We start from the raw sequence: 26,319 nt of genomic DNA, 5'->3' as shown, positions 1-26,319 counted from the left end.
TGTGTTTGAAATAAGCCAGAAAAATCAACAAACACAAGTTGTGAACGGTGAGATTTTTTCGCTTCAGCGTTGCAGTAGTATCGCTGTATATACGGGACGTACCTTTTCATATCAACAGAACGACTTCGAGAGACATGAAACAAACTTTTCTGAGCGAACTTTGTCAGTGTTTGTGCCGTTAGCTTATGCTAGCAGTCGAGCCATGCCTTTACGGTCGGTACCGTCGTCATAGCAGCTTTTAACCGACAAACGTGAGCCGTTGGAACAATGATACAGGTTTTTGCTGTTTGAGTGATTAGATAACATTCAGTTACACAAGGAATAGCCAAGCTAATCTGATATCTCACCATGAACCCATCCAATCCGTTTGGTAGTCCACAAGGAGGAGCTTTCCAAGCTCCAAGTAGCACCATGAAGACTGGCTTGTTCCCGTCATTTGGACAGCAGAGTTCCAGCAGTCAGCCCCAAAGTATGGGTTTTTTTCAGCCATCCGCATTTGGACAGCCGTCTGCCCTGAACCAATCGTCAACCCATGGAAGTACCATGTTTGGACAACCTCCTACCTTTGGACAGCCATCTGCACAGACCTCATCGTTGCCTACAGTAAGCACGGCGTTAGGAATGAGCAGCTCGGGCTTTAGCAGTAGCACACCACCAGCTTTTGGACAGACTAGTGGACCAAATCAGAGCACAGTTTTTGGGCAGGTACCTTCATTTGGGCAACCCTCTGCCTTTGGTCAGCCTCCAGGATTTGGCCAGCAGACCACAGGATTTGTCAAACAGCCACCAGCTTTTGGCCAACAATCATCTGGGTTTGGAAACTCCCAGATGGCTACAAGTGGCTCCACCACTGCCTTAGGGCAGCCTCAGCCACTTGGTTTTGGACAGCCTGCATTTGGACAGCCATCGTCTACCACTGTTACCACCAGTGTATTTGGTGCAGCTCAGACCGTGACACAGAGCAGAGGCTTTGGATCAACTGAATTCAGCTTCAAGCCGGCTAATGAAGCCCTTTTCAAGCCCATCTTCAGTGCAAGCCCTGAGCCTGCTAATCCTCAGACTACTACAATGTCAAGCTCACCTTTTGGTAGTGGTGGCTCCCAGACAAGCTCAAGCACCATGACTACCAGCAGCACCACCACTGGCTTCACTTTACTGACTGGCGCTAAGTCTGGGCCTCTGGGCTTCAGCTTCTCACAACCAGCTGCAGCCCCCTCTATTTCAGCTCAGAACAATCCATTAACAACTGGCAATAGCAGTGGTCCTACCACCGCCCTTCAGTTTACATTTTCCCAGCCAGCTGCCCCCTCCAGCTCCAGCACAAAGGCCTCCACCACAGAGCCCACCACCCCATCATCTTTTAGCTTTTCAGCCAAAACCTACCAAACACAGCCAGCACCCCTTTTTGGGGGAACCAATTTCGGTCAGCCCTCAGCTTTTAGTGACACCAAAGCTAAAGCAGAGATCGGCGCTGACGATGAAGGGAGCAGCATCGCAGGCCTCGGGGACACAAATGTCTTTGCACGATTGGGCAAAGGCACCAAGCGCAAGGATGATCCAGAAGTGTCTGGTTTGGAAAAGCCTGCTGCTGAGGAGGATGTTCCACCTGAAGGGGATTCACCAAGACTTCCCTCAAAGAGGCCGCTAATGAGGTCCCGAGGTGCACTAGGAGGCTTATTTACTAGAGCACTATGTAGTATTCGTAAGGATGGCATTAACCCAGTGAGGCGAGAGGCCACAAAGGAGACTCAGCAGCAGCAGCCACCAACGTGGGAGACGGAGAGGGAAGAAGTTCAAGCTCAGAGCGATAACCTGTCAGTCGCACCCCCGGCAGTACAGACACTGACCAGGGATGTGGTGGAAAAAGCTGAGGAGTCAAGTGAGTCCTACAAATCACACACAGTGCACATTATTTGCCTTTTGCATCAAAGTGTATTCAGATCATGAATAGAAAATACTGTTTTAAATGAATAAATTATTTTTTTAAATATCACAAAGCTTTATAATGTAGAGAATGACTCCTCACTATTAAAGTGGTGAAACTAGTTGCACAGCCTCCTCATCTAATTCCAAACTTGATCGTAATTCATAGAAACTAGTTCAGCAAATTTAAAAAAAACTTCTTTTTACTAATGTTTATTTGTGGGCAGCACTTCTACTTCTGCTATGAAAAAGAGAATTGTTTGTGATGTTGACCCGGACAGACGCCTGTATATCACACATTTATTAAAAGAACAGCTTGCATTATTAGAATATTCTCATCCTGTCATCTGCCCATTCCCGTGTTTTCCTTCTCTAGCCTTAGCAGCAGCCCCAGACCAAACAACTGAAACCGTGACCCCTGTGAGACGTGGCATGCGCAGCGAGAGCTTGGACAGTTTGAGCGGGATGTCTCCCACTGACTGCACCACCATCATGTGCAGAAATGTTCCTCCAGCACTGAACAAAAAGGATACCATCGAGAAGCACTTTGCTCGTTTTGGCAAAGTCCGTAAGGTCTTCTGCCGGCCGGGAAAGAACCTGGCCATAGTGCACTTCGATGACCACGTGAGTTAACTCTATGCCACCTTCACCCATCGGCGCAAGTTCCCAAAATGTATTATATGGTGTAACTGGACAGTTAATTAAACACTCTCTCAATCAGACTCTCTGCCTCCTACTGCCTGTGTTGTGTAGCCAGAGTAGATCACTAGTTTCACTACTAGTTGTTTGCCCTTCCTAGTCAGTTTTTTACTCTTTGCAGATGTAGTCTGTGGTATCTCCTCCTGTGTCAACTTGGTGTAGTTCAATATCAGAAATACCCATACATTTATTTACCTAACCATTCAATTCTGATATGTGTGACATGTCTAGGACAGCAGGACTTTTTTTGAGTGAAATTTTCATAATCTTTTGCGTTTGTCTGTGTTGAATGTGATCTCTTTCAGGCATCAGCAGCAAGAGCAAAGAAAAAAGGCAAAATCCTGCACAGACAAGAGCTCCTTCTCCTGTGGCAGAGAAAGAAGCAAAGTAAATACAACTTCTTTCTTTAAAAACTCAGCGAATGTGAAACTAGTAACTCATACCCAAAAGGGACAGTTCTTTCAGATAGATAATATTGCTTAGAGCTATACATTTATAGGAACAGCATTGCAGTAAGTCACTTAATGGCTCCTTAAGGATGTAAGTATGTGGAACGCTCAACTAGTCAGTCAGAACTGATGAAGCCTCTTGGATGAGAGGTGGAACGTCTTCAAGGAACTCAAGCAAGTCCAGTTGCTATGATTAATCTACGAGAATAACCATGACCTGGATGACTGAGAGTCTTCACAGACAAGTCACTTTATGGTTCTGAGTTGTTGTATTTTTTGCTGATTAGGTCCAGGGGACAAAAAGAGCGGACCTGCAGCAGGAAAGGAGGAGGCAGAGGGAGAAAATCAAGAGGACGCAGAGTCCAAGGCTGCTTCCTCCCCACTCAGAAGACCTCAACTCAGACCTCCTGCACTCAGCAGCATGGCAACCTTCAGCCGCAGGTAAAACCACACCGATATAAGTGTGCCAGCATTTGCCATCTTGTCTTTGGCCCTCATCAAGTGAATTCCCTTGAACCAGTTTAGAACGTTGATGTTGGAATGTGACTTTCTGTGTCTACTCATGTGTCAGCTCTCCAGTAAAGAAGTCGTCCCTGGCCAAGACCCTGCAGTTCGACACCGAATCCCAGAAAGAGAGCAGCCCTGACACCCAGAGCTCAGAGCGCCCCGTCCCCTCCTCCCTCCTCCCTCTCATTGGCCAGGTGGCGGAGACCGCTGAGGACAAGTACCGCATCCTGGAGCAGAGAGACAAGATCCTGCGTCAAGGTAAAGCCAACTCTCACACCAGCCTTCTGCAGCCATTAACGCCGCTAAAAACGTAAGAGTTCTCATAAATGTGTCTGTATGTTGACATAGGTCGGCCCAAGCGTACAGACCTGGACCTGTCTAAGGTGTTTGTGGGGACGTGTCCCGACATGTGTCCAGAGAAGGAGAGGTACATGAGGGAAACGCGAAAGCAGCTCAGCTTATTTGAGGTCATCCCAAACACTGAAATGGTAATGTTCCCAAAGTTTTCATGTTTATGCTTAAATGTATTTGCTTTTTTGATGTTTGATCATGTTAGGGACACTTCTAGTCTTCTATCAGACATTCTTAAATTTAGCATCTAATTGCATTGACTGGACACGTGCATACAACCTATACATGGAGAATAACATCCCAGTGTACTTTCATTTGGGCTAAATTAAGGTGGAAATTCATGTCGCAGGTTAAAGAGTAATGGATAAACAAGTCAATGGAGGTGAGGACTAACACTGTGGACAAACTGTCACCTCCTCTCTCTGTCTAGGTGGATCACACAGCGGCCATCAAGGAGTACAGCCGCTCATCAGCTGATCAAGAGGAGCCCCTGCCCCACGAGTTGCGCCCCCTGCCTGTGCTCAGCAGGACCATGGACTATCTGGTGACTCAGATCATGGACCAGGACCATGAAAACTATCGAGACTGGTATGACTTTGTGTGGAACAGGACCCGCGGCATCCGTAAGGTAAAGGCCTTTTTTAGATGAGCAGCTCTCTTTAAATATCTGTAGCTGTAATTATGAGTATTTCATATTACTGAGTTGAGTGGAAAAATATTATTTGGTTCGCTTTTATAGGTGCAAGGTTGTTGTGTCTGGGTTGTTGTGTTGCTTTGCCAAAGCATTGTACTTACACAAGTGCTTGTGTTGTTTTCTGTGAATTGGTGTTGTACCTCCTACATACATGTTGGTGAGGACACAGACAAAAACAAAGCCTTTTCCTACGTTATGAAATCAACATATTTAAAATTCTGCCTCACATATTTTGGGGTCCAGTCATTATTTTGAAGAAGGTTGGACTTAACAAGGTAGTACACATGTATTAGAGACTGATCCTTCCCTCTGTCGTACCTGCAGGACATCACCCAGCAGCGCCTATGCTGCCCTCACACAGTGTCACTGATTGAGAAGTGCACACGCTTCCATGTACACTGCGCCCACCACCTCTGTGAAGAGCATATGTCATCTTTCGACGCCAAAATCAACAACGAGAACATGACAAAGTGCTTGCAGAGTCTCAAAGAAATGTACCAGGACCTGGCTGCACGTCAGGTCTTTTGCCCTCATGAGGCTGAGTTCCGCCAGTACAACGTGCTGCTGAAACTTGATGACGGAGACATCCTACGGTCAGTCATGGAAACAAGCGTAGAATAGTATTTAGATATATTCAGCTAATGTGTGGGAGTTGTCATTGCAGTAGTTGTACAGCATGTTTTTTCCTACAAAAAGTTAGCTTTGAAAATGAGTTATAAATGTTAGACTGTGGTTTTTTCGTACTTACTGTATCTTGTATCTCAGTTTCTATTTCTAAAAAAGAAATGCTTTCTCACACTTCTGTCCAAACAGTGAAGTGCAGCAGTTCCGCGACGAGGTCCGTAACTCCCCTCAGGTGAAGTTTGCAGTGCAGGCATTTGCTGCAGTCAACAGCAACAACTTTGTGCGATTCTTCAAGCTGGTGAAAGGAGCGTCGTACCTCGCCAGCTGCCTCCTGCACAGATACTTCAATCAGGTCAGAAGTTATGTGAAAGTAATAAACATTGACACTGACGGAATCTTGATTAGATGCACAAGTCCACATTAGTTTTCTTTAGTAAATAAATACAGAGAAGGAGATGGAAGTTAAAAGAGTTTTAAAAGTTAGTAGGGCTGTAGCTAACTACTTTCATTATTATTTGTTCATCAAACGATTGTTCACTTGGTCTGTAAAATTTCAGAAAATGTGAAAAATTCTAGTTTTTCTGTTTTTGCTTCAGCACATCGTCCAAAAATAAAGATATCTCCTGTTGGCAGTTGTAGAAAACTAAGTAACTGGTACATATTCAGATTTCAGAGCCTGTAACGAGACATTTTCTTTACTAAAATGGTAGCATGTCTTCAAACTAGTAATTCATTTTATAAAAAAGTTGCACATTATTGTTCCGTCAGTCAAGTAATCAAGCAGAAAAGGTTTTTAGGTTTAAGGCAACTTGAGAGTCTGCTCTATATACTTTATTTTAAAGCTGATTTTTATATACATCTGTCTGCAGGTTCGAGCTAAGGCCCTTAAAACCCTTAACATAGCCCACACTCTGGGTCCACGACAAACTGCGTTCCCAGTTGAGGATGTAGTTCGGATGTTAATGTTCCGCAGCACTGCAGAAGCAACTGATTTCATTCAACAATACGGCCTCAACGTCAGTGATAAGTAAGTGTCTATGGGGCTACTGTCGCTCTCTGGTCATTTCAATTAATTGCAGTTTTTAAAAAAGTTAAAACATTTTATAAAATTAGACAACCTGAAAGCCTATTCTGTCTTGTTGTTCACAGTATCGTCGAGCTAAGTCGAAACGCCTATCAGGAGCCAGAGCTGCCCCTGTCCCAGAAGAAGTCAGTGGTCATCCTTGCAAAGAAAACAGTGTTGATAGGAGAGGTGGTGAATGGAGGCCCCCTTCCAAACCCTCCCCAGCACACCCCCGTCTGCAGCTTTGACTCCCAGAACAAGTACCGTGGAGAAGGCCCTCTGGCTGAGTCCACGTCAAGCCAGTTCAAAGGTATTGGCTACTTCTGCTGATCCTAACTCTCAAGAGTAGTTTCTGTGCAAATAACAGCACCGTGCTTTCACTAGTTTCAACAGCATTGTTTGATTGCCGATCTGGAAAATAAGGAATAAAATGCATTTACTCCTGCTTGTATCATCTCAGTCAAAGCTGTCGTCAAAGTAACTGATTACTCAAACCAGGCGAATTTTTTTTCTTCATTGTTTCAGCCATTCCTGACAGGGTGGAGATTATGGCGCCACCCAGCATGGAGTTGCTGTCTCAGGTCGTGCCAGTCAAGGCTCCAGATGCGCCCACTTCATTTGGCCTGCCCACAGCTGTTCCAGAGGAGGGTTGGCAGCCCGGTGAATCGTATCAGCCTGTAGCTCACCCAGCAGAGCCCCAGCAGCTGTTCCAGCCCATCTCTCAACCACCGCCTGTCAAACCGCCGTCGCCTCCACCCAAACCTCAGCCAGTGTACAGCAATGAGGTGGGGACACTCTCTGCTCTTTAGACATCTCATATATATATATATACACATCTCAATAAAGTATTTTTCATTTCGTTTTATTTATTCTCACTGATTGCCTTAAATGTAGTTCTTTCACAGCACCTTTGCGCTGATCTTTGCATTTAATACTGGTGGTAAACTACATTTACATTTCATGTAGGAAGAGGGATGGGAAGTAAAAACTTGTTTTTATGCTACTTTACACTCAGACTCTTTACACTTGGAGAGGGAAATATTGCACTGTGTATTGTTAAGCATTTTTCAAAAGCTTTGCAGATTAAAATTTTACTCAACTACCCTGAAACCACCGAGGGCAAAAATACACTTATGCTTCTTATCTAAAATATATTTTGTTTGCATGAGGACAAATACTCTCGTGTGTAATCCTTGAGGTTTAATGTGATTAATGTTTTTCCTTTTTCCTTGCAAAGCTGATTTTCTTAAAGTTTATTTTGCAATTTTTACAGCAGTGTTTTCTAGCCATTAGTTGTATCCCTAAATATAACACGAAAATAGACCAAAAAAAAGGTAACACGTTTCAGTCTGCCTTAGTTATAGCTCTTTAAAGCAACACTTTACTGACTGTTCTTTTGTTTGTTTTGTGGAAAAATGGGTTGCAAGAATCAGTCAGATGCGTTAGTTGTAGCCTCTGGGATTTTTTGTTGTCTTCTGGAGGTACACACATCTCAACAGACAGCTGCCAAATCCCAACCCTTCCTCTGGAGTGAGAATTTTAAAGTCCAGGCAACGTCATGGAGAAGAGGTCACCATGACCTGTTGTTTGGGAACAACGGATGTCAGATGACTAGTTTCTCACAAAGCAATGTGTGTGTGTGGATGTTTGCTGTGCTTATTCTGGTTTCACTCCAAGTGCATCACTTCACTGGAGATGTGAGCGTGTCTGTGGTGATGTTGGCAGGATCCTGTTTTCCTAATCTCTCTATTTTTCACTCCAACATTTGCAGTGTGTTATTGTTTGTCGTGTTTTTGTTCCCCTCTGTAGGACATTAAGGCTGAGCTCGACTGTGTGATAGAAGAAGTGCTCGATGCAGCAGTGAGGGAGGTAGCCGATGCTGGTGCCAGCTACGCCACAGCAGCTCTCGCGTAAGTTCATGTGTTATCTTTATTTAAAGTCTCTCCAGTTGTCGTGTGTTTATTTGATTATAGTGAGTAGGAGACAGCGGCGGTCTGATGCCACAGGCTTTTTTCATTTTGCTTACTTCCCTTGTTGTCCTGTTGTCTTTGCTTCTGCAGGGAGAGCAGTGAGCAGGTGGAGTCACTGGTGGGTGAGGTGTTGGGACAGATGTTGCAGGATGTGTCCTCCACCGAGATCAAGCTGGAACAAGAGCGTGTCGCAGAAGAGCAGCGCAAGCTTGAAGAAGCCCGGTTAGTCTGCTGTTTATAACGGACTGTGTTTAACGCGACCCTGAGCTTGGTCATGAAAAGGGGAAAGTATCTGCTGCCCCGACACAAAACTCAGGACATGAAGTACAATTTTGATTTTCTTCAGAAGTAATAATTTGCTATCAGCCATTATGAGTTCAGCATCTTAAATACTAAAAGCCTTTTGTTTTTGTTTTTTTGCAACAACTCACCACATTTCTTTTTCCATTCCGACTGTGCCAGGAGGAGACAGGAGCATGAGGCCTTCCTGGCTCAGTTCGGCTTCTCTCTCTGCACCGAGATCATCAATGAAGTGTTGGATGAGACCATACAGGAGACTGCCAACTCCGAGATCCAGTAAGGCTTCAAAAACACAAAAATTCTGACAGCATCTAATGTAAAATACAGTATCTTTTCTGACGCACCTATTTTGTACTGTTTTAAAATGGACTTTTTTAAAATTCCCTTTGCAGAGAGGCAGTGAATGAGAAAGCACAACGTGTGGCTAAATGCACAGAGCAGGTGTGCTCCAGCCTCGTCGAGGAGACTTTGAATGCAGACATAGCTCTGTTGGTTGAAGCCATCCTCGAAGCTGAGCTGCAGCGCATCCACAAGTACATCAAGAGGTAAAAAACAGAACATGGACAGCAACAACACAATCACATCACACATAACAGTGTATCGAAGCCCAGAATTTCTGTTTCTGCTCAATGTAAAATACTTGACAACAGTATGAACCAGTTGAACAAACAGAGCAGTATATAATTTTATCACTGTCGGAATGCTGTTTAAATCTTGTGTTGTTCTCCTCATCTGTATCACTAGGTGGCGCGATGTGGTCGCAGTCCGACGTCAGCTGAAGAGACAGATGAGAGGGTTTCCTGCAGCTCCTTGCTGTGTTGACCCTCGTTTCAAACTGAAGGCTCTGGCCCCCAGCGCCCCTGCTCAGCCCTCCCTAGCAGAACTGGCCCGTGGTCTGGTCAACCTGGGTAACGCCGGCACATTAGCCCTATCAAGCACCAGGTATGTTTCACTCCAAGCTGTTTGGTTTTCCAGGTGTTTCTTTTGACCGTGTATGAAGACAGATTAAATCATTTTTGCACCATAATAAAAAATAACGTTGACATAAATGTGACTTTACTGCAGCAATAATAAATATTCTCCTTTCTTAAGATTGTTGAAAATGAGACAAGGAGCAATCCACCAGATGAGAGTCCACTACTACTATCAGCAGCTACTAGAGTAAGTCTTAAGTAAGTTTGTTCACTTAGTGGTTCATGTCACAAAGCAGCATTTTGACTAGTTTCTCGTGTTGCCCTCAGTGAGACGGTGTGGGCTCCACTCGACCTGCCAGCACTGGTGACAGAAAATATCCCCAACCCTCCTGACAGAATCTTCTGGAAAGCTGTTCTCCTCTTACCCAGCGACGACGAGAGCGTAGCCAGCGTGGCAGACAGGTGAGCAGCAGTCATGACAGTTTGATAAGACGTCTTATTGAATGTCCTCTCATGAACGGCACCTCGTTTTCACAAAATCTTTAAATAGTTCTAAAGCGTCCTGTCGTGTTTTCAGGATCCTATCAGACTGGCTGGAGGTGAAACTTGGTGGTGACAAGGGCTCCGAAGTCAGGGGGGAGCAGCCAGATGGCATCCTGCAGACCCTCTGTGTCACCAACACACTGCAGGAGAGCAGACGACACACGCACAAAGTCCACATCAGCGTCAAGGTGAGACCAGACTGCCACTTGTATGGGTGACTTTGGTCGCACAAGATGGAAATCAGAATGTTTCTTGGAATCATTAACAGACCACTGCTGGAGTTAGAATATGCAGTGGATAAACATGAATGAGTTCCAGATTACATGGGTTTGCATAATTTGTGACCTGCTCATACAGTATGTGCACTGTGGATAACTCTTAAAGCTAGGCTAAAACACTCACATCATCATTAGAAAAAGTCTAAAAATGATTGAAAAAAAAAAAATTCAAGAGATGATAAAAAATAAACTATGCATATTTTAGGTGCCCAATCATAATGAAAGAACTGCTCATGCTTCAGTCACTTTAAACAAGCTCATGTTTGACGATTGTTTTGAGTAGGGATGTACCGTCTTAGATTTTTGAGGTTTTCCAAAATGTTCTATGTTGTTGAAAAATAAGTGAATTTTCATTGAACTGTTCAGGTTGTCTTTAAGAAGTTTTAATTTTTACATTAGGTGATGCTTAAGGACAGTTGTAGTAGTTCTTCATTGTCCCTATCGTTGTTATTTCCCTATTATTGAGGTGGTAAGATTTACTCTTCCTTGACACTGTGTACAATGGGACCTCTTTCTTGCTGGTGTCTCTCAGGCGTCCCGAGGTCCACTAACTAATGACAGCCTGTCCAAAGTGGAGGAGTGCAGTGAGCTCCAGGGGACCGAAGCCCTCATCATGCTGCTCCCTGCCCTTCCCATCATCGAGGCCAGCCACGGCGAGCAGGATGTGCCTCTGCTGTCAGCGTTGCTTCAGCTCAAACAGCTACAGCAAGCCAGCACCTGGCACTGCCCCCTGCCTCTGGTCATTCTGGTGCCAGGGCCAGACGGTGGCACTGCCCAAGCACAGAAGCTTGAGGAAGGTAATTGCTATTAATAGACAGTTAATAACAGCAGAGATGAGTTTCTACTCAGCTGAGATTAAATTAAGGGGCATTAGTTTTAACACAATCTCAGATATTCAGAAAGGGGTTTCTAACACGCAGGTTATGACAGTATTCATGGAAAAGTAGTTAAAGTTTGGCTACATGTGTTAAACCTGAACTATTCCTCTGATGGTCCCTTGTCTTTTAGCCTTGATGTTAAACACACTGATGGAGGAGGGCCTAATATCAGAGTACATGTTCTTCTTCATACCAGAGACCACCAGTGACCTACAGGGATCCAAACAGGTACTACATACATACATGTGTATACAACTCTTTCTCATGGGTTTTAGCTCCTTGTTTAGCTGGTTTTGATATGTGACTACTGTGATGTCAACTTGCTCCCCCTGTCCCAAGGCTTTCCGAAAAAAAATGTTATCGTAGGTTTAGCACTAAATTACGCTATTTTTTAAATCGGAATAACAGATTTATAATACTGTAAGAACTTTCCCTCGCTCTCTCTTTTGCCACCCCCTTGCCTTTTTTGTCTCTTTCTTACCCTCTTTTCCTCCTTTTGCATCTTTGCTTCCCATTTTTTGCCTGGCCTCTAACCTTCTCCATCTTCTCTCCTGTTGTGTGTCTCCAGCTGAGCCAGGCCATGTGTTGGCTGCTGGCTCGTGCTCCTCCCCCCTCCCCCCTCTCCTTCCAGACCCTGGTGCAGCTCATTGAGACCACCCTGAGTCGTGAGTTCAGTCCTCGCATTCATGCCAACCGCCAGGAGCGAGCCTCTGCTCACCTTCCCCATCAGGATCCAGTCCCTGTCATCCAGTTGTACAACGCAGTCCTGGCTCACGTTGCTGACAAAGTGTCCTCCCAGGACCTCAGCCGACTCTCATGGCCGCCAGTTGAATTCTGCCAGCCTGACACTCGTGACTTTGTCCCTCATCTGGCTTGGAACTCTACCCAGCACTTGGATTGGCTCCGCAAAGCCATCTTCAGCTTGCAGCTACCACAGTGGGAGCAGCTTTTTGCAACAGGTCAGTACTGAGAAAGATTTTTGTGTGCAGGAAGGCTGAATACTTTCTGCTGAGCTCGTATTAATTGTTCCACTGCTGTACACAATCCTCTGGAGATTCTGAGATGTTGACAAGTCAGTAGTCCCTGCTTTATTATCGTTCTCTCTCCTCTGTGTTTAGACTCGTGGCCTGAGCTCTGCTCCTCCATCTTTTGCTATGCTGCTCAGATCCCGGTCTCACCTCGCACTCAGCCGCTTCTAATGTCACGGCTGGAAAACCTTCTAGAAAGGGTCCGACTAAAGAGCCAGCATACCCGGACCCCTGGATCCAAGGTAACCAAGGGAAAGCTTAGCGATGGAGTGGAAAGTGTACGTACGGCCTTCAGTCAAATTCCATGGGATGATGTGGTGGTGATTTGCATTGACCACAAGCTGAAAGACTGGCAGATACCTGGACCACCTGTCTGTGAAGGTGAGGAGTTTTGTGGGGAGTCGTTTGAAAAAATAAACAACACTCATTTTCCACCTGTGCCTACTGATGATGTTGACTGACATCACAACATTCTAATACTTGTTGTTTCTGTTGTTGAAGATGCTGTGACGGAGGACGGGGAGATCCAGGTTTACTTCTCTGCAGAATCACTGAAGGGCTTCGAGCCACCAGCAGAGTGGACACAGGCCGTCACACAGACACACAGGGAGAAGCAGCAAGAGAAGGATGGGTAAGAAGATCCAGAAAAGTCTTTTGAACTTACTGCTACAACTTTAATCATTTTGATCAGTTTTTTTTCTTCTCAGTTAACAGATATTTGCTATGCCAACATATGTGGTTGAATTGCAAACAAAGAATTCAACGAGTCTGCAGCTAAAACACATTGGCATGACAATATTGGTTATTGCACTTTTCAGAGAGCAGTAGCTTGCCAGAGGTTGCACTTGGTGTTTCCTCAAGTCTGAACAATTACTTGAATTTATTGTACAAACATTTTTATTATTGACAGATGTAATGCATTTTAGGCATCTTTCAGAAGTTGTATCTTGCTGGTATAAACAAGCATACATGCAAGTCGTCATCATGTCCTTTGCAGCTACACAGTCACAAAGCTCCTCCTTTCTCCTTCCCTTTGCCAATCTGTCCTCTCCTCAGGGCGAGTGCAGCTGCCTTCGCCACACCCACCAGTCTGTCCCTCAGGCAGAGGTTGTTCCACAGTGTGATGGAGCCCGTCGAAGCACCAAAAGCCTCACTGGATATCACACACACTCCCACAGCACAGGAGCTGCTGGCCCACAGAGTCCTCCTGAGCTTAGAGGAGGAGAAGACTGAAAGCAAGAGGTACGGCTGCATCACTGCTAGTTTATAAAGTACATAGTTTTGCCTGTAAAGATTGGTAAATAAAATGTATGTGTAACATGCACCGCTCTCCTTTCTGCAGGAGCATGGAGCAGCTTCAGCGCTGGCTGGATGGTGACCCTTTGGACCACTTGTCCACACCGCTCTTCATTCCATCCTCCACCCTGCTGTCCATGCCCACAACCATAACGCACGCCCCCACAACCAGAACCAGAGAGGCCACTTCCACACAGGTATGACACGACCAAGTGACGTGCTTTTTTAAAAGAAAAACAATTTTGGGAGATGTGAAAAAAGAAAGCGGCAGGTTTGGTCAAACTTACTAAGGTTCAAACACGTGATGCACAACTAGTCCAATAGGTCATAGTTTTGTTGCTGTTACAGAACTAAAAAAAAGAAGTTTTTATGTTACAGGTGGCTACAAATAAGAGATTAAACTTTCATTTTCTGAAGTTTGCCGTTACAAAATGTAGCCATCATGCATTTTCGTTGTCTCGACTTTCCAGGAGGCAGAGCCTGATGAGCAGTCGGAGAGAGCAGCCTGGCCTAAGACCTCTCCTGTATCTCTGACATGGCGAATGAAGGAACTCGAACGACAAATTCTGGCGAGCCGAGAGGAAGAACTGGCCTGCAGACTAAAGCTGACTGGTCTGCTGGGCATTGTAGATGACTGAAGAGGTGACCCTGCAGATATACAGACTTTTAGAACGTACCAATTTATTTACTGAGCTCATGGCGGTCTATTATGTATTGAATTCATTATTTTGTAAATTGCCATTTGTTTTATCATTGTGGTGGACAGGTTCACCGATTGCAAATGTGTGTATTATAGTTAAAGTCTAGGTTTGAAAAAAGAAGAGAGGAAAATCAGTATTTTTACACTTGGTTTAATTTTGTAATACTGGCTTTGGATTTAAAACTTTTAAGCGTGTGTGTGCAAGTACAGTGTGTCACATTTTGTTAGGTTGAGTTACTTAGATTATATTTGTCAAGCTGATGAAATGCTTCCACTTTTACTTTTTTGTGGCCTGGTCTTTGTACTGTTGAAGATGAAATTGTCAAACAACCAAATTATTAAATAAAAGTGTTATTTTTCATGTAAGCTTCATATTTGTGCCATGGGTTATCAGAGGCGCAATGATTGGTCAAGCTGTGAGCACATGTGTAGTGTTTCTCCCAGGAGCTGTCTGATTGGATAGCCTTCTGACGGACCCGCCCATTTCTCCGCCTGCTCGGTTTGTGATTGGACGATCGAGTCTCTGCCCATATCTCTCCATGTAGATAACTCGTCGGACGGCAACGCAAGGTCCGCTGGGAAATGAAGTGGTACTTGTGTTGAACAAAGTACGGAACTGTGCGCAAAAAACTACAGTTCCCATGAGAAGAGCATAAGGGGCAGAACTTGAAAGCACCTGAAGAGAAGTTCATTCATAAGATTCAGCGGAGGGTTCAACTTTATTTACAGGTCGCAGCTATGACTGAGGGGACGTGAGTATTCTTTTGTTTTAATTTAACGTCGATGCAAATGCTATCTAATATATCATGAGCAAAAAACAAACAACTAAAACCAAGCTAACGAAAACATCGCTCTGCACATTGTTAGCTACGCGAAGTTTTCTTCATCTTTCAGTATATATTGAGCAAGTTGTCGTGTTAATGTTTTTGTCCCTTGGAAATAGCTGGAAAACACATTTCAGGCTTTTTGTTGTTGTTGTTGTGTGTTTTTTTTAATCTTCCAAGTTACAGTGGATTTTATTCAACATATTTTATGCAGAGTTTAAATTTACTGCTTACATTTGTCTCCATCATTTATACACAAGACTGGGTATTAACTGTAGTACATATAATCAGGATTAAGTAATCAGATTACACAAAATGGCTAACAATAGTCAGCCTGTGTTACATTGGAATAGATGCTTAGATTGTAGTTACAATGTCATGGATAACATTTAGATTATGTGTTTTAAATATGGCATTTTTTAATTTATTACACTTTTTAAACTCATTAAATGTACATTTGACACACAAGGTTTATTTAAGGGATTTCCATTTGACTAACTGTAAGGGCTGAATATATTAAATAAATTTGATTGGCACTGAAATTGTCTTGAAATGATTAAAGAGAAAAATAACCTGTATGGAGCTCAAAGTTTAGAGGGTGCTTCATTTTTTTTTTTAGTTTATGTATTTTTTTTGGTATAAGGTGCCATATTTTTTTTTAATGTAAATTAAGAAGCAATCAAAAAGTATTTAGATTACATTTTTTCCATTCTAATTGATTTAATTGCTACCCAAAGAAGTTGCCATGTTATTCGTATTAAGTGACTACATTTCAAAGTAAGTTGTTGGTGTTGTGTTATCATTTTGTAAGACCTTCTAGGAGTCAACCTCTTCTACAAAATACATAAGTTAAAGAACCCGTTAGGAGTTTGAATCATCATTATAGTGCTTTGTGTCTCTACCAGGCACCTGCGGAGGCGAGGGGGGCCGTACAAGACAGAGGCAGCCACAGATCTGAGCCGCTGGAGGCTGACTAACGTCGAGGGCAGGCAGACATGGAGATACGTGGAAGATCAGGACCCCTCAGACAGAGAGCAGACCATGCTGGAGGCACATTCGCTGGGTTTGGACACGGTGAGCTTTGAGTCATTTTGGGTTTTATGTAACAGTGAAATGAGGCCCTCCTCTCATGTATTTTGAATGTTATTGACAACTGACTGTAATTCAAATTCATTAGGAAACTGAAAGAGCTGCTAGAACAACACAGTAAACTTCAGTGTAAAATAGTGCAGAATGGACCAGAAAGTAAACTCTTTGAAGTCTATTACTGGCAACTAAAGTGGAAGACTTCTTATTATTATTATTACTAATTCTCTCCACAGAGCAGGTTTGTGCGAGGCTCCCCTGCTGCCCACACTGCTGTGGATGCTGCTCTAAAAGGTATGCACTTCTACAGTCACCTCCAGGCAGAGGACGGTCACTGGGCCGGAGACTATGGCGGACCTCTTTTCCTGCTCCCAGGTTAGTCAAGCCATTCCCCTCCAATACTGACATCTGTAGTGACTGCTGCCACGTGTACGATTTAACTGAATCCGGTCTGACATTTTAAAAGTGACTGTGGCCGTTTGATGGCTGTATAATTGGGGTGCATATGGCCAAAGTGCAGCAGATCCCTGATTGAATCCCCAGCTGGGGACAGTTTGTTATACGTCATTGCCCAAACATATGACCTAATTAAAAAAGACACCATAGCAGACATAAATGCACGCCACCTTAAATTATATCAGGTGACATCATTTCTGAAAAGACACCTGTTGTCATTAAGCGGAGCCTCCAGTTCAGCCCCAGTGTTGTTGTTTTTATCACATTACTTTGTTTGTAATTGACAAAAGTGACAGTTTCCATTGGTTTTTGCTGAATTTGATTATTCACAGTGTTGTATGTTAACTGAGGATTTCATGGCACTACAGTTTTGTTTTGTTTTGTTTTTTGTAAATGTTCTTCTGTGTCTGTCTCCTCTTGGGTGTCCATCCTTGTGCCTTCCAGGTCTTCTCATCACATGCCATGTGGCTAAGATCCCTCTGGCTGAGGCCTGGAAGAAGGAGATGGTGAGGTACCTGCGCTCAGTCCAGCTGTCGGATGGAGGCTGGGGCCTGTAAGTCAACAGCAGCAAAGTTTTCCTGCTGTATCACTGGCCAGCATTCACTTTGAGATCATTTTCTGTTTCCAGTAGCTCTGTGGGTCCCTGTAACAGAAATAGTAGGCACGCTGTTTCAGCAAAGGTGTCCTTCAAAAGTAGAAAAATTTTCATATTTGTGATACCTCTGTATGCAACCATTTGGCAGAAAATGACACTTCTAGGAACAAAAACATCTACATCTAACTGTTATTACACTGCAACAGAAAGATTATTGTAGTAAGCAGTTAAAGTTTTGGTTTAATCCCTCTGCTACGAAATGTCTAAAAAGCATACCCTCTGTGCACTATTGATTATGGCAGCAGTGAGTGTTTATATTGTTTTTCTGCAGACACATTGAAGACAAGTCTACCGTCTTTGGCACAGCACTTAGCTACACCTCGCTAAGGATTTTGGGAGTGGATCCTGATGACCCAGATATGGTTCGTGCCAGAAACAACCTGCACAGCAAAGGTTGGAACAAATGATAAAAGGCTTCAGCTAATCACAGACAGTCAGCAGTGTTTCCTAGTGACACACAAGTGTAAAAACCTTTTACCATCCCAACATGTTTAAATGTGAAAAGCAGATATTTAAAATGGGAAATATATAACCGCTATGTGTTTAGTAAAGGTGTATTTCTTGTGAATTTAATGTCAGTTTATAAGTAGTACACCAAAGCTGACTGTGTTTTTTGATGTAGGTGGTGCGGTTGGGATTCCCTCATGGGGTAAATTCTGGTTGGCTATTTTAAATGTCTACAGTTGGGAGGGAATGAACACGCTCCTGCCAGAGATGTGGTGAGTTCATATTGTTCTTCTGTACCCATCAGTCTTGCTTTTAATGTACAGAAAAACCTCCAGAATGTCAACTGATGTGAGAAACACAGTAAGTTGCACCAGGGCAAAAATGCAGTTCTCTTTTCAGCTGTTGTGTGTCACTGTTTTGTGCGTGAAAAATACACACAAATGTTAAAAAACAGTGATGCTGACCGGTGTAGTTACTGTTAGATCTGTGTGAACATTTTTAGTTCTGTATATTTTCATGGATGTATTTTTGTCTGGTGCAGGTTGTTCCCGACCTGGATGCCCGCCCACCCCTCCACTCTGTGGTGTCACTGTCGCCAGGTCTACCTCCCGATGAGCTACTGCTATGCCGTCAGACTGGCTGCAGAGGCAGACTCTCTGGTCCTCAGCCTCAGACAGGTGCTGAAGCCACTGCGTCCCACAAGGGGGCGCCATGCTCGTTGCATTACAGCCAGAAGTCAGTGATAAACTTAGAGCAGGGGTGTTGAATCCTGGTCCTCAAGGGCCGCAATCCTGTAAGTTTTAGATGTTTCCCTCTTCCAACACACCTGATTCAAATGATCAGGATCGTTATCAGGCTTCTGCAGAGCTTGATGATGAGCTGATCATTTGAATCAGGTGTGTTGGAAGAAGGAAACATCTAAAACATGCAGGACTGCGGCCCTCGAGGACCGGAGTTCGACACCCCTGACTTAGAGTATCTGGCTGGAGCCATTTCCAGCTGATAGTGGGCGAGACGCTCGGTACATTCTGTCCACGTCACTGCTTATATTCAGACACAAAGACACAGACAAGCGTGAACGCTCACAGCCAATTTAGAATCATCAGTTCACCTGCAGAGCGCCCAGAAGAAACCCACACAGGCACAAGGATCACATGCAAACTCAAACAGAAAGGCTGCAGTCGACCTGCAGGTTAGAGCCCAGAACCTTCTTGCAGTGAGGTGACGGTGCTAACCACTGTCTCACCGTGCTGCGCTGCCTCTTTACACTGCAGGGTAAAAATTACAGTATTTTGTGCAACAGAAAAAATTTTGGTATGATTTTGAACATCTCAGTCCGATGCTAAAACACAAACCACCACAAGCTGCTCCTTGACATATTCTACTGACAATAGAGTTCTAGTCACTCAGAAATCACGTACACTGCAGCTGGAGATTTAATAATAATGAGGATTCACACGATTTTCATAGTCAAACCATGCAGTGAGTCCTTGTGCCCTGTATAGAATTTAGATTTGTTCCTTTTCTTTTTATGTATGGCTTAATTATTGCTAACTCCTATTCCAAGGGCTGAATCTTCCTTTTCTTGACTCTGCTGGTGGTGCAGCCCAGTGCAGTTTCGGTTATTTACTTTAACTAATATGCAATAGAAAGGCACACAGATGAACTTTTATGTCACACAGCTTTTATTGTTACATGAGTTCAGAGTGTCTGTCTGACAACTGGAGGCTCTGGATGCAGATTGCAGAGCAGTGACCTCTTTCCCACCATATACATAGTGTAACAATTGGAATAAATATGTTTTTACCTCTTCTTATGGAATGATTATGACAATGTGGTTTATACTTAATAGATAAAGTATATATCTTCTCAAAACTTTATTGATATCACAATATACATACAATACATATCACAGTAAAAATTAAACCACAATTAACTTTTGCAAACTGTGTATTCAGGTTTAAACAATATTGGGGGTACTGAACAGTAGGATTAAGGGTTTTGTTTCAGTTTTTCAACCTTGGTCATATAACAGGAAACACATATTGGAGGGGATTTCATGCATAACAATGTCCAATATTACTCTTTCAAATGTCACTAATATTGAGTATGGCTACACCTGACACTGATCAATGCGTTAAGACATGGTGGCATACTGTCCACCAGCTGGTTGATGATGTCAATGGGCAGGACATCCCACTCTTCAGTCAGATCCCAAAGTCAGAATTAGTTTCACCTGGTAACTGGGACTCAGTATGTAGTCATTCCAACAGTGTATTTATACACATGTGCAACCTGCAACTTGCTCTTTGTTCTCCAGGAGCTTTATGTTCAGGACTATGCCTCCATCAACTGGCCTGCTCAGAGGAACAACGTGGCAGCATGTGACATGTACACACCTCACAGCACGCTGCTGTCCGTCGCCTACAGTAAGTGTCCTCAGCAGCACACTTTACACAGTGATACTAAACCACCAGCTGCAGTGATGTGTAGTTATATAACAGGCAGCATGTGATGACCACGAACAAGAAATGCATCTTGTAGTTCCACTTTTTTTGTGTATTTCTAAATGTTGTAAGTGACCATAAAGATGACGACACAAATGTTTTGCACGTGTTGCACAACAACAGACACGCAAGCAAAATGCGTTAAATGGAAAAAGAAAACTCGAGGCATATGCGTGGATAGCGGATGTTTTATGCAATATGAAGAAGAAGTAGTGCTTCTCATGGGGACTCCCCCTCAAGCTGCCCCGTGAGCAACCCCACAAACCATGTGATTGTGTTCCTGTTGCCCCGCAGTGATGTTAAATGTGTACGAAGCCCACCACAGCACCGCGCTGAGAGGAAGAGCCGTCAAAGAGCTGTATGAGCACATCCAGGCTGATGACCGCTTCACTAAATGCATCAGCATTGGACCGGTAATAAACACACACACACATTTTAAACAAAGAGCACAGACTGGATATGAGCTATGTATATGTAAAGACAAAAAAAATTAGAAACAATAAAAACAAGACATGAAGTTAAAGATTCTGATAAGAGAAAATATGACAACTTATTCTCGTTGGTTTTCAAATCATCCTATTCATCCTGTTAAAGAAACAGCGTAGTGACCAAAGTATTGGTCATTCTCCTCAGATCTCCAAGACCATCAACATGCTGGTTCGCTGGTATGTAGACGGTCCCTCCTCTCCGGTCTTTCAGGAGCACGTGTCCAGGATCCCAGACTACCTCTGGTCAGTCAGCCGCTCTCTAACAACTTATTAACAAAGCAAATCAGGCATATGTCCTGTCTCTGATCAGAATTAGGTGTTCAAGATAAACCATTGTGAGGTACTTGTGGAATGCTGCTTGTTAACTTATACCACTGACAGTAAGCTCTCTGTGTTCCAGGTTGGGACTGGATGGAATGAAAATGCAGGTGAGGATTTGTTCTCTGCTCCTTTAATAGCAGAAATTAGATGCATGGATTAGAAACTATTTTAAAGACCCCTTTGAGTAAAAAAAACAAAACAAACAAAAAAAAAACATGTGTTTATCTTGTTAACATGTCCAAATGGTAGTTTTTATATGCTGGATGATTGAGATAAGCAGTCAACACCGTAGCTGAGCACTGAAACTGCAATTACAGTCTCAAAAACACTGATTCAGACAGTCAGGGCTTCATACATAACAAATGGTGGGACTTTCTGTATGTCAGGCTGAATTCTTTAAATTACAGCTTGCTATTGAGTACAGTAGAGTACAGTCTTTGAGCAGAGTTGTAAGTGAGCTGTAAGGAAGTATTAGTTTAATACACAGAGTTTTTAGGAATACTAAATTCATTTTTAGCTTCCAGGGACGTCCTTTTAGTCGACTTGCTGGTTTCACACTTTGTATTACAAAACATCTGAGTGATTGACCTCTGTGTCCTTTTTGTTCCGCACAGGGGACAAACGGATCTCAGCTCTGGGATACTTGCTTTGCTGTACAGGCTTTCCTCGAGGTAACACAAAATTGCTTACAGTGTTGTAATGCAAGCAAACAGGTACAGGCTATTAAAAGCTAAAAAAAATAAATAGATAAAATACCTGTTGGGCAGAGACTCAATGAGAACATACAGTATTTCTTATTACAGTGTTTAAGCACCCATTACAGAGAGAGCTGTTTATAGTTGTAAAGCACTCAACCAATAACAGAACAGGATTAAGTTCTCCACAAGTATAACTGTGTGTCATCTGTTTAACGCCAATTGTGTTGCACTGATGTGGCTTCAAGACAACCACATCAGCACTGATATAGAGTCCCAAGGGAGCCCACGTATGATGTTAGCTTTCTTACATGTAAAAGAGATGTTTCAGTACTTTGATCGACATCAAATCAGGGTTTAAATGTGCTAGTTATAAATCTGTGTGTTGGGGTGTTTCAGGCAGGAGCTCAGGATGAACCCAGACTAGCTGAGTGTCTTCGTCACGCCCATCAGTTTCTCACCATCACACAGGTAAACATGCATTTCACTAACCAATGGAAGCAAAGCTGACTTCTAAAGTTTGTCCTTTGCTATGGTAGCATGGTTCTCATAAGGTAATCCAACATTCATCTTATCGTGTCAGTCAGTTTGACGCAGAGCTGCACAATGAATCACCTGCAAAAGTCTCAACTTGCTCAAAAGTCAATAAACATGTCATTAAACATGTCAGTGATATCAGTCAGTGAGTGTGTGTTTTAATCCCCTGACTTGTCAGTATGATTGTCCTCTGTGAGTGTTCTCTGATGTGACCTATGACTCAGGGTTTGATGACTGAAAGTGCACAAAGCTGCAGTTCTTTTGTGTGTCATTTATCAGTTTCAACAGTACAAATGTCCACATCACTGTTTGCAGGGATTGATTGCAAGAGATTAAACAGGATTTATATTGACACCTTTGCAGTTTGTGCAGTAAATTGTTGACAGAGCATGCCATTGTGATACAGAACAGACTGGTTTATAGCACTGCAAAGCACAAAGGCTAAATAAGAGATTCCAAAAGACTCTGTCTGTGCTGCATTGCCAGGGACAATCATTTTTGTGATGTGGATGATAATCTGTGGCCTGACGGACAGAATTCTGTCTAAGGGGTGTTTCCTGTGTTTATATCTCTACTTATGTCCTTTGTGCATGGTCATGTCAAGACACATTTAAATATAAAAGTGTAGAACACATGCTGGACACATTGTGACAACTGCTTCAGTCCTTTTGCAGGTAATGACTTATGCAATGGGCGTTTGGGGGTAAAACTATTGACAAAAAGATTAGTATACTACATTTTGATCATCGTCACATAGGCAGTTGGTAATGGATGGAACTGCAGACAGTTGTGAATAATCATCAGCATGAATGCAACTGGTGCAAAAGAAAGAGAAGCTGCTTTTATAATCAACACATGGGACTTAATGATGTGGAGACTGAAGAAGTACTTTGGAGAATTTAAATTCTGATCTGAAGAAGCGACTGAAAAAAAATATTTTATTTGGGGGGTTTTGTACTAGCAAAGGCATTCATGTGTGCCAAAGATTTCCAAAAACAACTGTGTAGATGAATAATCTGTACGTTCATACAAGGGAGCTCTGATACATAACTAGTTTGGCCACTCTTCCAGATACCTGAGAATCCTCCTGAATACCAGAAGTACTACAGACAGATGAACAAGGTACAGTTAATATCACACAAGAGCCAGTGTTCAATATGCTACTTCCTATTATTCATTAAAAAAAAGACTGTTATGCCTTCTGAAAAAAATTGACAGTTAAGAAAATGCCCATTATGCATGTTTTTGTATATGGCACATGCACTACATATCTCTGTGTACTTCTGTCAGGGAGGCTTCCCCTTCAGCACCCGAGACTGTGGTTGGATCGTGGCTGACTGCACAGCAGAGGGCCTGAAGTCAGTGATGCTGCTGCAGGAGCTCTGCCCCTCCGTCAGCCAGCCCGTCTCCTCTGAGCGTCTCTATGACGCTGTCAATGTGGTGAGTCTGCAGAGAAAATAATGGAAGGATTATTTATTTAGCATTTTTCAAATTACAGTTTGATCCCATTACTGGTTTCAGCCTGTGCTTACTGGCTGCTATCTTTGGAAAAAGAGATGCATCCGGTCAGATTGTCACAAAAACAGACTACCTGGTACTGTGGGAAAAAAATGTGCTGCCTTATTAGACGGTAGCTGTGAGGTCCTGCAACATTGCCACATTAAAAGCAATCAGACTGCAGTCCAAGCGGAAACCTTCTCGTATACATTCCCTTTTAAAGTCTCGCAGCAGTTTGGCTTTCTCACCATGTGTTTGTCTTCCCTTTGTAGCTGCTCAGCATGAGAAACACAGACGGTGGATTCGCCACATATGAAACCAAGAGAGGAGGGAAACTCCTGGAGCTGCTCAACCCCTCTGAGGTGTTCGGTACGTCTGGTGCCAGCACCATATTCAGTACCTGTTTCATGCACTTTACTGTAAGACATGTTCAGGCTTAAAGCATTAATTTTGTTACACAAATTGATGAAGATGGAGATAAAATCAATAGATATGTTATATAAAGTCGCTGCTCTGATTTCTTGGTATCACAAATGTTTATTTCAAACATTCCTGAATCCCAAACAGTGGAGCTCAGTTCGCTGCTCAGCTGCACTAATGCTGCCGAGACTACGTGTGTGTGTGAGTCAATCTGCAAATATGTGGATGTGAAAAAAGGAAACAAAGAACTAAATATATTCATGACATTTCAGTCTCCTTTCAACATGTAGCGGCTGGAAAACTTTGTTCCATTGCGCTCTGGATATGTGGCAATATTACGGCCTCATATGGTCTGAAAGGATTAAAAAGTCAAACACTGATGTCTGTGAGAAAGAGGATGTAGTACGTGTTGTGAAACGCATGTTTTTTAGTATCACTGTGCTCTCCCTAATGTTTTTGATTCCTCTGTGACACTCTCTTTCTCTCGCTCTCTCTCTCTCACCCACACACCAACAGGTGACATCATGATAGATTATACCTATGTGGAGTGCACGTCAGCAGTGATGCAGGCTCTGAGGCACTTCCAGAAGGCCTACCCTGATCACCGAGCTGAGGAGATAAGGTACACGACACAGCGCACTTTCTGTTATTGAATTACACAGAAATTTAATGACATGTGAAGGAAATAGTGATGTTGGTGACAGCCCCAATAAAACTAAAATGGCTGCATTTAATAAATTTTTTTGAGCATACATTTTGGTTTTTACTGAAATAAAGTCTGTAAACCAGTTGCCTGTTCCTTCTACAGGTCAGCTCTGAGAGATGGACTGGAGTACTGCAGGAGGGTGCAGAGGCCTGACGGATCCTGGGAGGGGTGAGCGTACGCTTTCACTGCCTGATAAACGATCTAAGCCACAGTTCATGCTCAGTGTTTTTCTGCTCGTGCTCAGATCCTGGGGAGTGTGCTTCACATACGGAATATGGTTCGGCCTTGAAGCCTTTGCTTGCATGGGACACGTCTACGAGGACGAGTAAGAGTTCCAAACACTGTGCGCAATCTACTGATCACTGAAATTTTATCAATGGCTAAACAAAGATCTTTCACAACACTGCATGTAGACTTGGTGCTCCTGAACAACACTGTGTTTGTGAACTCCTAACCTACATACCAAAGATGTTGTTGTGTTCTTTGTGAGCAGGGACACGTGTGATGAGGTGCAGAAAGCTTGTCAGTTCCTGCTGGACCAGCAGATGTCAGACGGCGGGTGGGGGGAGGACTTTGAGTCGTGCGAGCAGCGGCGCTACATCCAGAGCAGCACAGCTCAGATCCACAACACCTGCTGGGCTTTGTTAGGGCTCATGGCTGCCAGGTGAGGCGTCGCTCAGCGGGGAGTTTGCCTTGATGTGCATTCAGACATCTCTCAAGGAAATGCTGTTGGGATTTTCTATAGGGTGTGCTTTGGTCTGAGTCAGAAGGAAGAGTTCCCATTGATTCTAGCACTGTGTTCCTTTATTAATTCAATATATGTATGTTTATTTTTTAATTTGCTGTTGGCTTTGATTGCATGCATGCTGTGCTGTGTAATGCCTCTGTACAATTTATTCCCCTGATTACAAATAGAACAGTAATTTACATCAATAAATGTTAATGAAATCACATCTAATCAAACTGATGAATCCAAACAAAATTAGTTTAATCCAGTTCAACCGAATGTCCTGTGTGTACAACCAGGCATCCCGACAGGCAGGCCATTGAAAGAGGAGTACAGCTATTGGTTGATAAGCAGCTGCCCAACGGAGACTGGCCACAGGTAAATCCCTCTCCTTTGTATATATTTTATTATTTGCATATCACAAACTGGAATTCTACCTTATTCTCCAGTAAATACAGCTGATATTATTAAAGCTTCATCCAATGGCAGTATGAAATATAATGGGAGCTTTAATATGTGATTTCCTCCCTTTCCAGGAGAACATTGCCGGCGTGTTCAACAAGAGCTGTGCTATCAGCTACACCTCCTACAGAAACGTCTTCCCTGTCTGGACCCTCGGCCGCTTCTCAACGCTTTACCCCAGCAGTCCACTGGCTGGGAAGGTCAAACTGTGAGAATGGCAACAGAGAACAGCCATTCAGACATTCAGTGGACAGTGTATTTTTATAGGGGTTAC

General features: G+C 43.4%; 2 protein-coding genes across 2 annotated transcripts; both read left to right on the top strand.

Annotated features, from left to right (window-relative positions):
* The first annotated feature begins 4 nt into the window (after window positions 1-4).
* Window positions 5-14,583, top strand: mcm3ap (minichromosome maintenance complex component 3 associated protein). The gene is made up of 28 exons (XM_008302126.1): window positions 5-1,879; window positions 2,300-2,547; window positions 2,928-3,009; window positions 3,359-3,512; window positions 3,643-3,836; window positions 3,927-4,066; window positions 4,360-4,557; window positions 4,948-5,216; window positions 5,437-5,599; window positions 6,117-6,274; window positions 6,397-6,620; window positions 6,836-7,095; window positions 8,120-8,220; window positions 8,371-8,502; window positions 8,743-8,856; window positions 8,973-9,125; window positions 9,325-9,522; window positions 9,673-9,741; window positions 9,822-9,956; window positions 10,072-10,225; window positions 10,848-11,112; window positions 11,324-11,421; window positions 11,762-12,152; window positions 12,312-12,602; window positions 12,723-12,852; window positions 13,278-13,463; window positions 13,564-13,714; window positions 13,988-14,583. Exons 1-28 carry the CDS (start codon window positions 349-351, stop codon window positions 14,153-14,155), a joined length of 6,357 nt encoding a protein of 2,118 aa, XP_008300348.1. The 5' UTR covers window positions 5-348; the 3' UTR covers window positions 14,156-14,583.
* A 1,373-nt stretch (window positions 14,584-15,956) lies between these two features.
* lss (lanosterol synthase (2,3-oxidosqualene-lanosterol cyclase)) lies at window positions 15,957-26,313 on the top strand. The gene is made up of 21 exons (XM_008302123.1): window positions 15,957-16,115; window positions 16,364-16,502; window positions 17,028-17,136; window positions 17,510-17,631; window positions 17,861-17,957; window positions 18,227-18,362; window positions 20,006-20,114; window positions 20,487-20,605; window positions 20,826-20,923; window positions 21,081-21,108; window positions 21,616-21,672; window positions 22,096-22,167; window positions 23,305-23,355; window positions 23,524-23,673; window positions 24,003-24,099; window positions 24,667-24,772; window positions 24,959-25,024; window positions 25,101-25,181; window positions 25,350-25,520; window positions 25,883-25,961; window positions 26,120-26,313. Exons 1-21 carry the CDS (start codon window positions 16,083-16,085, stop codon window positions 26,255-26,257), a joined length of 2,058 nt encoding a protein of 685 aa, XP_008300345.1. The 5' UTR covers window positions 15,957-16,082; the 3' UTR covers window positions 26,258-26,313.
* The last annotated feature ends 6 nt before the right edge of the window (window positions 26,314-26,319 follow it).

The sequence above is a fragment of the Stegastes partitus genome, unplaced genomic scaffold (genome assembly GCF_000690725.1).
Source record: "Stegastes partitus isolate 25-593 unplaced genomic scaffold, Stegastes_partitus-1.0.2 Scaffold1763, whole genome shotgun sequence".
NCBI classification, from domain to species: domain Eukaryota; kingdom Metazoa; phylum Chordata; class Actinopteri; family Pomacentridae; genus Stegastes; species Stegastes partitus.
Note: the sequence above shows the minus strand (reverse complement) of the source record. Positions and strands in the feature narration are given on the sequence as shown.